This window comes from Amblyomma mixtum, chromosome 3, assembly GCF_055824585.1.
Source record: "Amblyomma mixtum isolate Tamu chromosome 3, ASM5582458v1, whole genome shotgun sequence".
In the NCBI taxonomy this organism is placed as follows: Eukaryota; Metazoa; Arthropoda; class Arachnida; order Ixodida; family Ixodidae; genus Amblyomma; species Amblyomma mixtum.
Window position 1 is genome coordinate 30,958,883 of NC_143014.1, and position 15,526 is coordinate 30,974,408.

The window sequence follows — 15,526 nt, forward strand, 5'->3', positions numbered from 1 at the left end:
AAACCTTGCACAATAAGTAGTTTCAGAGAGTGAGATCATTGACCTCTGTTGCTGAAGCAATAGAATTGCAAGGATGCAAGACTGAGCACTTCACTGATACTGTTCTAGGTATCTTGGTAGCGTGTTGCTAAGGGATGAGAAAACCTGAAAAAAAAAAATGTAAAAGTTTAATGCAGTATAGTGGCTTTTGAACATGAGTGATGGATTTTAGTTCTCAGCTGAAAATTTTAAATGTGGAGCCTCTAATTTACAATTTTGCTGGTACAGTTTTGTTTGAAATACAAAAGTACAGCACCCATCTAAAAATTTGAGAAAATAATGTGCCCCTGCACTGTTATTGTCTTCTTTTCAGTTGGTTTACGGGCTTAAGCAGGGCAACCTGAGGTTGTATGACACCAAGGAGCGGAGACCCCTTTTCGATATTGTGCCAGAGTCTGCATCAGTTCTTAAAGAGCACAGGTTAGTGTAGTCCCTGTGGGCACTGATTCCTTGTGAAACAATGAAATCTTGTACTCAATATTCTTGAAGATCCTTGACTACTCTAACTGCAACCATTTTTTTCTGTCTTGTTTTCTAATACAAATTGCATTTGAAAAACTAAGTAAAAAAACGACTTAGTTGCTCTCAAGCCTTGAGCATAGGTAACTGTTGTGCAGTTGTTTGGTGTAAAATGAAAGGCTGTCTCACTTGAAATGAACTGGCTGGCTTATGCAGTGCAAAGAAATTTATAGTAGTCTTTGGAGCAGTGAGAATTCATGGCTTCTAAACTAACATTCTTTGCATCAAACAAGATTATAATGATTCAATATTGCTAACAGAACTAGTGAGCATTATTGCAAAGTATGGTGCTGCACTAGCCAGAAATGTAACCTTAGTACAAACTGGAGATAAAAGAAAGCTGATGGCTTCAGAATTTTTATTTACTTTTTTACACAATCTACTCAACTCTGCCTTTCGGTCAGTGTTCCAACTATAAATTGTGTCACCTAGAGAAAGAGAGAAAACTTATTTCAAAACTAGTCTGAGTACAGTGCACATCATCCTTGTGCAGAGTGCTCAAGCACTGTACTGCAGACAATTAAAAAGTGAAATTAGACTACAAGTGTTAGGCTTGAGATGGGGTGCTCATGTTTGTCTGGCTGGTAGATGCATGTGGCTGTGCCTTGAAGCAGATGTCTTCTTCGGAAGCTTGCAGCAGTGACGAGACATCTTTTTGTTTGCTGTGAAATGCACTTCTTGAGCACTCTTCATAAGACTGAAATGCAGTTTACATTGCTATCTCTTGCTGTCTTGTTGTATCTGCTTGGTAACATACTTTTATGTGCTTGGCATCAGCCACCAGCACTGACCATAGGATCAAGTGGAGGTCCACAGATGGAACAATCCAAATTTCCAAGAAATTTTTTTGACATGCTACATAATTAGTACAGGCTTATCATGTATGAGAAAAAGAATGGGAAAGCAGAAACTTTTCTTCACGGATAGTGAGTGAGAGTTTTTGTACATTCTGCTCTTGCACTTTCAGTTTTTTCACAAAAAATTTTACATGGCGTCATAACTTAAGTGTGTTCAAGTCAAGTCAAGTCAAGTCAAGTCAGCTTTATTCCAGACATGTAAAGAAAATCACATGGCTGAGGAGGAGGGAAAAAAAGCCGCAATATTGCGGCTTGACAACGTTCCTTTCCCCCAAACTACATCGGCGGCAGGGATAATGAAAGCGTGTAAAGCATACATACAAACATACAAAGCACTTAGTTCACAATTTGAACATAACAAAAAAGAAATCGAAAAAATAAGAATGTACGGTTTATCCGCACATATAAGGGAATCATAGAAAATATGGCTTCTATAATTGTGTTTAAGTATAAATGTGTTTTTAATGATTTCTTCCTTCAGCACATAATTTTTCCTCTTTAGATTGTCAGCATATCTAAAAAATTGCCTTTGTTTGTAGCGTTGCCTGCCTAGCATGCAGTCCAGTGGAACCAGTGGTGGTTAGTTCTCTCCACTCGGAGCCTTCAGTGATGGCAACTGCACCGGTCCCCGGGAAACTGCTCCTCTGGGACCTGAAAAGCAAGCAGTTGCAAGTGAGTAGACACCTGCTGCTTTGTACTGAATGAAAAGCTTCAAGTTAGAGCCTACAGGCAACTGTCTGTCTGTCTGTCATGCGATATTACTGGATGATGAGTTTTATCCATGAAGCCTTATGGAGCAGTCGTTCATCCACTATGGGAACTGTGCAAACTTCATAGATTATAAATGGTGGTCAAATGTTTAGGGGAATTCCCTAAGGTGGAGGAGATTTTTCTTTAACTACGAAGTTTTTGAGAAAGCTGTATAGCTTTCCTTTGTAGCTGTATGGCTGCGCTTGGGTGGATGCCAATGAGTAATTACTCCATTATTATTATAAATGATCTGGCTATAGGTGTCCTTGTCACTTATTTGCTTTTGAAGTCCAGTTTCACTGTCTCCCTACCCCACAGTATTGCTCTACACTCCTGCCAAGGGAAGCGGCAAGATGAAAGAACAGTGGGGATGAGGGGCTTGTTAGATATATACAAAAGCAGCCAACAGTCTTTGATACCAAGGAAGGCATAGGGAATATTACTTTTATTGTTCTTTTGTTTCTTGTTAGTAAAGAAAGGCGATTGAATTCTTTTGGATTGCAGATAATGCAGCAGAGTAGGAGAAAAGATAGCACCCCATCTGCTGGAGCCAAACTCATGGCCTCTGCATGTGGAGGAGCATGAGAATTGCGAACAGTCTTTAGCAAACATTCGACTGATGTTCTCTTTTTCTGTGTGACACAAAAAAAAAAGTGGTTGTCACACAGAAGCCTAAAGTTCACGACTGAATGACTTCTGCAGGTTATGTGTTAGTCCCTCACAGTCTGAGTCGCTTTGGGACGTTAACCCCCAATAAACTAAACCATATCTTTTCAAAGTACCTGATTAATATTTTCTTCTGAAATCCTCCTCATTTATGTTTGTATCATTCCTGGCTTTTCTAATAGTGCCTGTATATTCCCACACGACCTTACGTTTTGGACACAGCTTCTGCCAGGTTGAATGCATTTACAAAGTTCCATTGTGTTGATACCAAAGGGAGCCTACTGTTTCTTTTCAAGCTGGGCTGTTTGTGCAAATTTTCATATTGGAGCTAGCGGATTTCAAGGTGATTTTCAATTAAGCTTTATTTTTTACTTACTGCTCTCATTGTAGGCAGTAGTTCAGTACATCTGGATGCAGTAAGCCTAAGTATGACAGTTTACTAGTTTGTCAGACTGTGCTGTGTGCTTTAGCTGATTATACAGCTTTCTTGTACTGTATATAAAAAACCGCGAACACTGTCAAGTTCACTGCGACATCTCTTGAGTGTTACATTCAACATAAATCAGCATTTCTTATTGTTGTACACTTGTGAATGCACTGCATGCACTGTAAGAAATGTATTGATTTATGAGGTAAGCACATAATTGAGTCAACAAGCAAAAAACACAAAATGACAGTTAGCCATTCAAGAAATGCAGTATGGTGGTAAATATATAACACTGAAGGACTAAAGAGCCTTGAAAAACTGTAACTTAATAATTAATTCATATTTTTGAGGTTCCAGGGTTTAATGAATTCAGATGGTGTCATTCATACCGGCTGCATGGGAAAATGGGGAGTGTTGTAGTGTTAGTCAGGTGCATAGCCAGCCAGATCTTTAGCTGTTGTGTGCGATGGCTGCCTTTTCTGTTTTCCTGCACCTTACGACGGAGGAGCAAACTTGCAAAAAGATCAAATCTAAGTACAAGCTTACCAATCCCATGCTTAATATTGAGCTTTCACAGGAGCATAGAAAAGGCAGACATTGCGTGCAGTAGCTAAAGATTTGGCCGCCTGTACATGCTCTAATTCTGCAAAATTTAGATTTTGATGTGCAAAATTGACCTGGAACAGAAAATGACAGAGAATTTTTGCCTGAATTCTATAAACGTGTGAAAGCAGCAAGTGCATGAACACTAACGACGATGATAAGAAAGAGAATTTCTGTCTGTGTCTTCGCGCCGCATATGGAAGTTGATGAAGACAATGATGCACAATGCACAGTGCGAGAGTGTGTTGCAGTTTAACACGAGGCGTGATCGGCTGCAGCGATAGCCTAGTGCTCTCGTGTAGTGGCCAGCGAAGCTGATCTGTTCGCGCCGTGACGGGTTCGAATCCCAGTCGCGGCAATATTTGTTTGATTTATTTTGATTTATTTATTTCACTTGGCACAAACCCACAAACATCGCAAGATACTTGGCACAAACTGACAAACATCACAAAATCTTGCTCGGGGCTTACCTATCGGAATAGTGCTTTCGCACTAATATTCGTTTTACTTGCATTGTTTTGCAGGGGCACCTCAAGTGCAGCTCATCTGTCAATTGTTGTGTGTTCAGTCACAATGGCCAGCTTCTGCTGTGTGGCACGTCGGGAGGTGACATATGTCTTTTTGGTGAGCTGTAACTCCTTTCTGAAGGGATTATCACCATTAAAGTTGCCATTACTACGTTTTTTATAATGAAAGCAACTTGGAAGAGAAATCAAGCATGTCAACATGTTTTGTCATATTGCTGGTCTCAGCATTACAGTGAAGGTATTATTTCAGAAGGCACATGCCAAGAACATATATTGGTGTTTCATTGTTTAACAACACAAAAGCAGCCACTTTGTAGGGTTCAATGTTGAAAAAACAATAGTATGTCTTGACATGGCTTACACAAAGAAAGTGCACGAGTGCGATATGCTCCTATAAGAAATCAGGAGATCTTAAGGACCTATGCTTACACTGTCCAAGCGTGTTGTCCATCGCCAGAGATAGTGAGGAAAGTTGCACGCCCTAGTTTCTTGTTTACTTATATGTTTCTGCATCATGTGCCTGTCCTCTACCTGGGGTGCCTTGTAGTGTTTGTTGTCTATGCTTCCTGTTCTTTATCTCCTGTGCTACATGGGGTGTGTCAGTGGCATTGTCGCAGTGCAAGCACAATACAGAAGCATGTAAAGTGTGTTTTCATGCTTGACTTGTCCTGAGTGAACTTAGAGACTTAGTAATCTTGGTGCTTGTGGTGCTAGCCTAATTTCTTATTTATGCAAAGTAAACGGAAAGCACCAACTCTGAGTGCACCAACATTTTCTGTAACTTAGGGTACGTCACTGCCATTTTTCTCTTTCTTCGTTTTTTTTTAATGTTAGTTACTATATATGTGAGTCGTTGTCCGAAAAGCGAGCGCATGAGAACTTGTGACCAGGCAGTTATATAGGTTACCAAACTACAAGATATTTGAATGTGAAACTCTTAAACCACACAAAGTTCAAAGGAAACAAGGAGAAAGTGATGAAGGAAGCTCATTAAGTGATTCATATCGTTTTAAATCGTGCTACACTTTCATTCTTATTCATTCATTCATTTATTTATTTCAGCCCATATTTGCCATCTCGTTTTTGTTTTCAGGTGCATCGGATATGTTGGTGCCACAGTCTTGTCTCACAGCATTGTCTGGCTGCTGTGCATGTGTTGCAAGCCATACTATTTTCAATAATACATAAATAGCTTTGACTACCATGTGATGCAGAGGGAAACACCACAACTACTGCGCTGTCTTTGTAGGTCATGTACAGGTAGCTTCACTATGAAAGGGAACATGTTATGCACATTCAGTCATTGATTACACCTTGAGTATGAGTGAAAGGTACAAGATAGCTAGTTGTTGGCCATTGTTCATTATTAAGAAAGAAACTACAAAAAAAAAAGACATCAGTGAGGCAGTGAGTGGGGTAGTGGACGCCTGTCCTGTTCATTGTCTCACTCATGTCTTTTTTGTAGTTTCTTTCTTGATGAAAAGTACACTTTTTCCTTTGTCCTAAACAGCTCTCCTCTGGATGGATAGTGCCCGTAAGACAGTTTCAACTTCAGTGGCTAAGTAACAACAGAATTTGTCCTTTTGGGCAAACTGGCTGTTCCGTTTCATATTGGAGCTACCTGTACATTCTCGTAAAAGTGGAACAAGTTTTTGTCTTTTCATTTCAGTGGGCCTCTCTTGACAAAGTGAACATTATTATTCAAGTTAGACCTTCAGTTTGCTAAATAGTCAGTTGTGCAAGCACATTTGTCATTATGTCTGCCTTTACATCTGGCATAAGTATTTTGCACATGGCTCATAAGAAAATCTTTCATAAAAGTTTTTCAGTGCAATGTGTATGAAAGATTAGACTCAACCTGTAGAAGCAAAAATAGTCCTCTAGCACATTATCTCTGTTTGACTATTTGTAAACCAGTATACAGACTTTGTATGGGTCATAGCCTTTTCTATTTCCATATTTTTACATGGCTTTCAATTGATTTTTTGCAGATGTCAGAACTCATGAATGCATCACAAACTGGGTGGCCCATGAGACGGAAGCTTTTTCTGTGCAGTTCAGTGGTGATGAAGCCACGTGCTTTACAATAGGAGCAGAGGGCACTGTACGTATCAATTCTGCACATGAAATTTTTAGCATCAGTTGGAGCTTTCTGTCTTTGTCGACTGCATTAAAGGGGTACAGACACAAAGTTTTGAATGCAAACAAATGATATGATTTGTTTTATGAATGTACGGAGAGGCCTTCTAGCAGGTTTCAGTTGCATGCATTGAGGGGAATATAATTTATTATGATTTTGAATGTTGTCCGAGGAGCCGCTGGGCATTTCCACCTGCATCAAGTGACGTCATGGTGCACTTGTCCCCGTTATTGTGACGTCACCACATCTGGTGATTGTTCACAGGAACAACCAGTGCTTGCTCTTGGCACCACCGTCATCAGGAATGTGGTAGACCAGGTTTGCTGGTTGGCCATGACATCAAGGTGCACTCTAGAGCTTGCGCCGGCTGAGACTGAAACTGCTGGGGCAAAATTGTTTTTAATTAATTATTAATGTTGTGCACTGGTGTTTCGAGCTCATTTTCATGATTACTAGTCCCATAGGCCTCTTTCAAGGCAAAAAAAAAAAAAAAACGGACACCCGAAAATTTGTGCCTGTACCCCTTTAAAGACATGTGGTGCAGACTGCAGTGCTCTGCCATTGTGTCAAGAAAGCTTTTCTGGTGGAAGCTTTTGAATTCAACCTTGAAACAGTCAGACTTTCTTTTATGAACCACTTGAACACACAGGTTGTTTTTAAAATATAGCAGAAAACTTACATTTCAAGCATATGCATAGGAATTGTAAGGTCAAGGGAACAGAATCATGAAAAGTGCTAGAATGGCTATTTGGGCAAGTTACTATAAAATCATTGCTGCAAAGCAGGGCACAATGACTACAGGCAAGAAGACGAGAGTCAAGATGCTGTGAATAAAAAATATTTGAGGTTTGAGTGCCATAGTTATGTTTACAGTGTTAATTCGTTCTTACTTGCTCTGCAAAAAAAAGGGCATAAGAAAATGCCACATGCTGTTATCTGAAAAATAATTGTTGTAGTACATAGCAAAGTCAGAGGCATTCTCTTCAGGCACTGACAATTTCTTGAGCCAGTGAAAGCACTCTTTCACTTGAACTTTGTTAGGTTAGAACATTAAAAAATTTCTACAATTCACCACTAGTCATATGAATAACAATCCCTTGTCAGCAGAGCCTCCTTTGAATATACAGCATCTTTCTAAACAGAAATTGCTTTAAGTTCTGTTACATTAGTTGGCAGGTGGTTGAACACTTCTGAAATATTCACTGAGGGCTCTATATTCATTTTTTTTTTGTGTCACGACTTCTTAGTTGCTTCAATAGAAGTACAGGAATCTGCTTTCTGCAGTCCTAATTCTTTCACCTGTGTCAGCTGTCCTTTTATTGTGATAGTCTTAAGGGTCATGTTCAGTGGAAAACCCAGCGTCATCATCATTGACAGTGGGGGGGTGTGAGCAAAAAGTCTCCAGAAAAGCAGTCATCCACCTGCCACCTAGGTGATGTGACCAATTGTGGGGCCATCACAACCTGCCCACCGGATTGTTGCAAATTGCCCACCGTGGCAGGTGGCAGTTAAATTATTGATTGGTCGCTAAAGGTTGCTCATGAAGAGCAACCTGGGTGTCACAGGCTCCACCGGTGGCTGTGTTTGAAACAGCCACCTGCCAGTACAGTGGCGCATTGCTTAACCGCTGCACAATTGTGCCAGGGGACTTCTCTCGATCTATGAATGTAGACAATGATTAATTCCGTATATATGGGCATGTAGGCAGAACTTATAGGCGACAGATAGGGAATACTTGCGCGGGAATGATCTCTAATGCTAATCGCGCTGTACTTTTGAGGGTAGGTTAGGTGTTATATGATGGTGAATGAAAGAGCAGTATCCGTGTCTGTGAAGTGGTACGCAAAGAGGACCCCAGGCTGCTGAAGGGACCCATTAACGCTGTCATATCATACCCTTAAGAGCTTGAGTGCCTCTTAATTTTTGGCTTAATGCAGTTGACTTAAAGCATGGGTATGAGAACATAGCAAGGCAGGCTTCTTCATCCTGTGCATAGAGAAAATCCTGTCATGACAGAATTCATCTAGTCTTTCCAAAGCTCCATTTTGTAAAGGCTACTCAACGATAGACCATATTCTCACCTAGTGAATACTCTACTTAGGGCAGGTAGTGACTGCAGATCCGGATCACGAGAGGGAAATAACTTGTAAAATAAGACGGGGGGGAGAGTGCATCTCACTGGTTCTCTCAGACCATGAATGATAGTTTACCAATATCCCTCAAGAGAAAAGTATATAACAGCTGTATCTTACCAGTACTCACCTAAGGGGAAGAAACGTGGAGGCTAACGAAAAGGGTTTTTCTCTGCTTCTTTCTTTATTCACTGATACTGACTTCCCTGTTGAAAGGCCATTACAGGAGTGGAAACAAAACAGAAAACAAGATTTCCAACAAATCTGATATGGCAAATGTGCAATGCATACAAACAACCAATTACACTGGATAACAGAAATATGTGATTATACATATAAATTAACACTTATAACGGCCGCCGCGGTGGCTCAGTGGCTATGGTGCTCGGCTGCTGGCCTGAAAGACACGGGTTCGATCCCGGCCGCGGCGGCTAGAATTTCTTTGGAGGAGAAATTCTAGAGGCCCGTGTACTGTGCAATGTCAGTGCACGTTAAAGAACCCCAGGTGGTTGAAATTTCCGGACCCCTCCACTACGGCGTCTCTCATAGCCTTAGTCGCTTTGGGATGTTAAACCCCATAAACCAAACCAAACTTAACACTTATAACGCCAGACAATAGCAATGTATGCAATCCATGCAGTACATTGTAGTACACGCACGTGCACACGCACGTGCACACACACACGCACGCACACATGCACACGCATACATATACATGCACGCAAGCTCTATCTCTCTCTAAAAAAACGAAACCCGAGTGCACTTTTGGATATTTTAAGGATAATACTACACTCAGATACAAACAACAAATGAGAAGCACAAATTGGTTAGCACACTGCACTCCCGGAATGTAATAAGAGTGTCTAAATTAATCAAAAAAAGCACTGAGTGAAGCAGACTGAACTAGTAAATTGGGAAGCATATTTCATTCCTTTATCATTCTGGGAAAGAAACTATACTTAAATGCATCATTACGGGTTACTGGAGGCGGAATATAGATGCTGTGGTGATGTCTAGAGGTTTTATTAGTAAGAGTATCAAAATAGTTTATCCTGTTGATTTTTATTTCATTGTTGATAAAAAGAAACAAAAATTTCAACTTGTCACACTTGGCCTTTATTTCTTAATTGGGAAGGTTTGCAGGCTGACATAATTATGAAGGGGAATGAAACCAACGATATTCATTGAGGACAATGCAGCATGCTATCGAAAGGAAAATGATAGGTGTAACGTTAAGGGACAGGAAGAGGGCAGAGTGGGTGAGAGAACAAACGCGGGTTAATGACATCCTGGCCGAAATCAAGAAAAAGAAATGGGCTTGGGCAGGGCATGTAATGCGAAGGCCAGATAACTGACGGTCGTTAAGGATAACAGACTGGATACCAAGAGAAGGCAAGCATAGCAGGGTGCGGCAGAGAGTTCTATGTGCGGATGAGATAAAGAAGTTTGTGGAGATAAGGTGGCCGCAACTGGCACAGGACAGGGTTAATTGGAGGGATATGGGAGAGGTCTTTGTCCTGCAGTGGATGTAGTCGGGCTGATGATGACGATGGTTTCCCCCAGTTTACTATGTGATACAGCCTGTCAAAGATCACTGGACGTAAGGAAGGCAGCGATGGATATTTCTCTGTGCTGATAGTAAGAGTAGCATTAAGCTGTGGCTTCAGGGATTCTGCTTATTTTAAGCACATATCTCGAACTGAACTAGTTTATTGGCATTATAGTCTGAAGTAAACTCTGCTGTTGCCACCTCTTTGAAATCTAAAAAGTGAGACAAGATTTGGTATTGGCTTTTTCATTTAGTCTCCACAGCTTGCAGCAGATGTGGCATTTCCTACTTGGTTTTCCTCATGTACTCCCCCAGTCTCATCTGCACTGATGAACTGTGCTTGTAGCAGTCCAGATTCTGTCTTGCCTTCTTGCACAGATGATAGTGGCTGCCATATAAGGATCTTGTCGTCAGCAGTAAGGAGCAGAAAAGAAGGCTTTTTTCATCTACACAACCCCCCTGACCACTACAATGATGTTATGGTTGTTATCTGTTGCACTGAACCTTGTGAGTTCAGGCAGTTTTTTTCTCATTTTTCTAATCTTATCTTGTCGCGGAGAGTAGCAGGGTTAACAGTTAAGCACAATTACTAATGGCCATGTGAGCAGTTTCTTAAGTCTTGAGCAGTGAGAAAAGAGGAGGGGAAACTCATATAACTTTCATTATTGTGTGATGTTCACATGTTGCTAGTGAAGACAGCATTTGTGTGCAGCAGTCTTCAGAGGCCCTGCTTATCTGTGCTTCCATCTTTCGCTGACCACCATACATGCACAGTATAATAAGCAAACATGCGGGTGTGGAGTTCAGTTACAAGGGATAGCAACAGACTCGTTCAAAAGTATTGTGAAGCCATATATATTTGACACTATTGTACATTGTGCGCATAAGGTGCACTGTGCCTTTACCTTACCATGGTGCAAGGAGCCGCCTTTTTGTGATGTCGTCAGCAAAGCTCACCGAGCTTTGCTCACAAACAAGAGAACTAATGTTCTGGAATGCACTCCATGATATTTGATTTGTCTCAACTATTCGGGTCCCTTCAGATATTTTAAATCAACAAGAAACTGAGGTTTCAAATCGAATGCATACATTAAATGTGTAACATTCAACTTGTATTCAAAATTTATTTTTGAATATTTGCACACCTCTAGTATCGTCTATAAATTCTGTGCTGTTGCCTCTTGGAGATAGAAGACGTTTTGCACTTAGCTGCCTGGATTTTATTGCTGGAGCAATGTGTTCAATATTATTAAGTGTATAATGATCAGCTTCGTAAAGCAAGCTTCTCTTAATAGACTCATGATTTGAAGACAGTGAAGAAAATTTCATAGACTATCCTTTTTTTTTTTTTTCATGAATTGTAGTTTAGGATTTCTAGGCCATAATTCCTTGCATATTGCATGCACTTGAGATGTATGTTTTGATGAGCATTGTGCCACCAAGGAGGCAGTTTGCGCTTCCTATGCTCTCAACTCTGCTGAAAATTCCTGATGAGTGAGTTTGTGATAGAGTTTATTGGGCTAGAGTTCAATCTCTTTGGCTTGATTTCGTCATGGCATAGCTAACATGTGCTGCTGGTTAGGCCAGCATTCTCAAGAAGACAAAGAAAATTACGTGTGACCTGTCATCCTTTTTCATAGCTTTTTCTACAACATGCAGCTGTTATGAGTACTGACTTTAGTGTACCTCTAAGCACTTTGTGCTTGCATAAAGCCAGTTTGTGTCGCACAGTCACACTTTCACGTCTATTTGCAAGCTAATGTAGTGTAAGAGAGCTCCTCTATAGCAGTAAAGGACCAATGCCATGACACACGACAAGGCCATTACCACCAGAACACAATATAACACTGCTTGTCATAATGTAGTGTTGCCATAAGAACTGTAAACGTGGTGTAATTTGTGTGCAGTGCTATTTTACTCAGGTTTTACTGGATTCATTTTCTTTGCTGTTTTTAAAACACAGGCACTACATCTAAGACTACACACAAGGGACACCCGCTAGACTTCAACTAGTACCTTTTACTGGACGCATACATGACATATATAGCTTTCATTGACCACACGTTGGTGCCTCGTCATTCATAACAGGTCTAACTGCTATCTCCCCCCTCCTGCATGGCATGCGATTGCACAGATAATCGATTTCTTTCACTGCCAACGCCCGAGAAGGGGTGCTAACATACATGTAGTCCACCTTGTGAATTTCAAAGACTTCACTAATTTCCCTTTCCTTTTGCTGTGCTCCCACGTGCGTCACAGGCGTAGCGCCATATATCGGGAAACAGTCTTCGCATCTTTTACAGTTCTTTACCAATTCTCTACCTCTGGCCAGTGATGAAACAACTCTTCAGTGCTCTCTTATCCGGTCGTTTACGCACCTTTCCGTTTGGGCTATGTAATTTTTGCCACAGGCAAGTGGAATGATGTACACAACTCCCATTCTGCAGGCCACGAACTTAGTTTGTTTCTTGCTGCAGTGCTTCGTTTCTGTGACCACTGAGCATAGCTGTACCAGCTTATCAGGCACTGTGAACAAAACACCAAGACCACTAGCTGCTGTGCCACTTTTTTGAGGCGGTGGGATATACAGTGGACATAAGGGATTGCGACCCGCCTCTTCTTCATTCCTTCAAATGCCTTCACTTTAGGACCAGAAAGGTCATCATTAAGGAGAGACGCGGGTGTTGAAATGAACAAAAAAATGAGAAAATTTCAATTTTGCATAAATGGCATATTCGGGATCTGTGCACTCTAAAGTACCTGCCTAAAAAGTTTCAAGTCCTAATTCAACTTCAGTTACTAAAAAAATTATATGTTTTGCGCCTACAAAGAGCGGAAATGGTGATTTCGGAGTGAAGTCAGAACTTCACGTCCCTCGCTTCCCACGACCGCGTCCCCAATGGCCGCCATCTTGGTTTTGTTTGAAAACTGGGCCTTCCCCTACATCCTGGTAATATTCACTGCTGTGGAATATTTGTGGAACATCCGCATTCCGCTTTTTTTTTCAGACCTCTACAACGACCCCCAAATAACTGGCGCGTGCACTTCAAATGCGATTTTCTCAACTTGGTGTTTTTTTCCAACATGACTAGCCTTATAAAAATTCTTATTATGTTTTTATGGTGCAATTTCAGTTCATTAATCTTATGACGTTGAATTCAGGGAGAACAAAACTGTGGAGCTATGCTACTTTTTTTTTTGGCTGAGTCGAAAATTACAAATTCTGTGAACTATAATGTCACCTAACTATATTTCATAATTACTGTGCTTGGACATAATTGAACATTTTTATATCATGATGTATCTAAATAACAATATAAATAGCATAGCTCTGCATGGTAGGCTTTTGGCTACAGCTTCTTTTCAGTCGAAACCAAGAAACATTGAAGGAAAATGTCTTAATTACCCGTAAGAAATTACCTAATCAGGCTTAAGTTATTCTTTTATAACATGGGAGCTAATTGAGATATGCTGAAATTAACCATATTCTTGAAAACATGAAGAAGGAACATACATGCACACCCAGTTTCATTATAACATCTTTGATAATAAAAATTTTCATTTCAAGAATCACGTCTCCGCTTAAGCTCCCTTATAATTAATCAATCAATCAATCAGTTTATTTTAAATATCAATGGTGTTGAAGGGCCGCAGACAAAAAGCATCAAGATGGGCTTGACGGGGTCCGCGGACCCATGTACATGGCAACATACAGCAAGCACAGGTACATGATTGGTTTGGTTTCTTGGGGTTTAACGTCTCAAAGCAACTCAGGCTATGAGGGACGCCGTAGTGAAGGGCTCCGGAAATTTCGACCACCTGGGGTTCTTTAATGTACACTGACATCGCACAGCACACAGGCCTCTAGAATTTCGCCTCCATCGAAATTCAGCCACCGCGGCCAGGATTGAACCTTCGTCTTTCGGGTCAGCAGCCAAGCGCCGTAACCACTGAGCCGCCGCGGCGGGTGGTACATGATAGTAATACATGGTCATGCAGTTTCATACATTTGGCAGAGCACTAAAAGTTAATCAATTCCAGCAAAACGGGAGGAGATACTGCAGCATTTGTTGTCCATAGTTAGTGCACAGGCGTGAAATTTGCCATTGTTGAAATTGGCGAGTGTTGCGTGCACATACTTTAGGAGATACGTTTGTGATACTGCTGAGAGAATTGTTGTTTCTTTTAATGCCTGCGTCGTAACACTTGATTAACATTGTTCTGTAAATTTTAGGGATATATATAGGATTCAGTTCTGTAAATATAGGGTCTGTGTGGCAGTCATATGGAACGTTCATAATTTTTCGATCTGCCTTTTTTTGTAATCTGTAAAGTTTGGAAAAGTTCATGTTACTTCAACTTCATGTTCGTGATACTTCAACCACCACAGTCACTGTTTCCTGGGAGTAGTTCGCTTTGGCGAAATGGTCTGCTTGCTCTTGCAGACTGGCTTCCATGTTATGCGGGCACGACTTTTGCAATGCCGCACGCAGGCCGCTCATCACAGTGCCATGCTTCACTAGCTTCGAATGAGCTGAAGCATAGTTTAGAACCTCTTATTTTGGATCGTAGCTTATAGGCCCAGCATGTCCACTTGTACATTTCTAAAAATGGTATAGTGCCACTCATCGGAAGTTCACGAGTGAACCGAAGCTCATCTGAACACCTATTACAAACCTCTAAAATACTAGAAACAGTGCAGAAACTTTTGTGGAGGCTGTTTAGCTTTAGAATCGCCAGAAAATCACCTACATATCTAAAGCACTTTTCAAAGCTCTTATCTAAACACTCGCAATGCGCTTGTCAAAACGTGCTAAAAATATACCAGTAAGAATTGGAGCTAAACAGGATCCGATACAAATTTTATTCTTTTGAATAAAATAATCTTCTCTCTGAAGTGCACAACTGTTGCTTTCAGATAAAAGGAGAGCATATTCAAAAATTATTCAGATCATGGTGGTAATTCTTTTCTTAATTTTTTTTCTCGAGAAAGCGTCTGCAATCACTGATAAAGATATTCCAAATGGAGATTAAGAAGATGCTTAATATGAACAGCGAATGTTCTTTGCAAAATGTCAGTCCTGAGTTGTACAGTAACAAAAGCATCTCAGTGTATAGTTGCACATTATGGGGTTTAAATGGGGGGGATAAATCCGTTCTCCCCGTTTAACCGCGGCTGAGCCAGTTCAAAACCGCGCGGACCCCACCCCGTGGTCGCGTACGCTACTGAGCGCACGCCGACCACGGCGGGCCGTGCTCTACGGGAACAAAGGAACGACACACTGGCTGACACAAACAAGGCATTTATTGCTATAGC

At 40.9% G+C, this 15,526-nt stretch overlaps 1 protein-coding gene across 3 annotated transcripts in view; it reads left to right on the forward strand.

The window, feature by feature from the left end:
• The window catches only part of LOC149349555 (WD repeat-containing protein 91), a 52,567-nt gene that overhangs the window by 17,664 nt on the left and 19,377 nt on the right, over positions 1 to 15,526 (forward strand). For 2 of the 3 annotated variants that reach the window (XM_089578531.1, XM_089578529.1), the window contains 4 exons: positions 353 to 459; positions 1,955 to 2,087; positions 4,386 to 4,485; positions 6,380 to 6,492. In XM_089578531.1, coding sequence (XP_089434657.1) covers positions 353 to 459; positions 1,955 to 2,087; positions 4,386 to 4,485; positions 6,380 to 6,492 — 453 coding nt within the window. Of the gene's footprint in view, positions 1 to 352; positions 460 to 1,954; positions 2,088 to 4,385; positions 4,486 to 6,379; positions 6,493 to 10,587; positions 10,717 to 15,526 lie in introns of all 3 variants that reach the window. The other variant, XR_016290119.1, reaches the window with a different exon arrangement.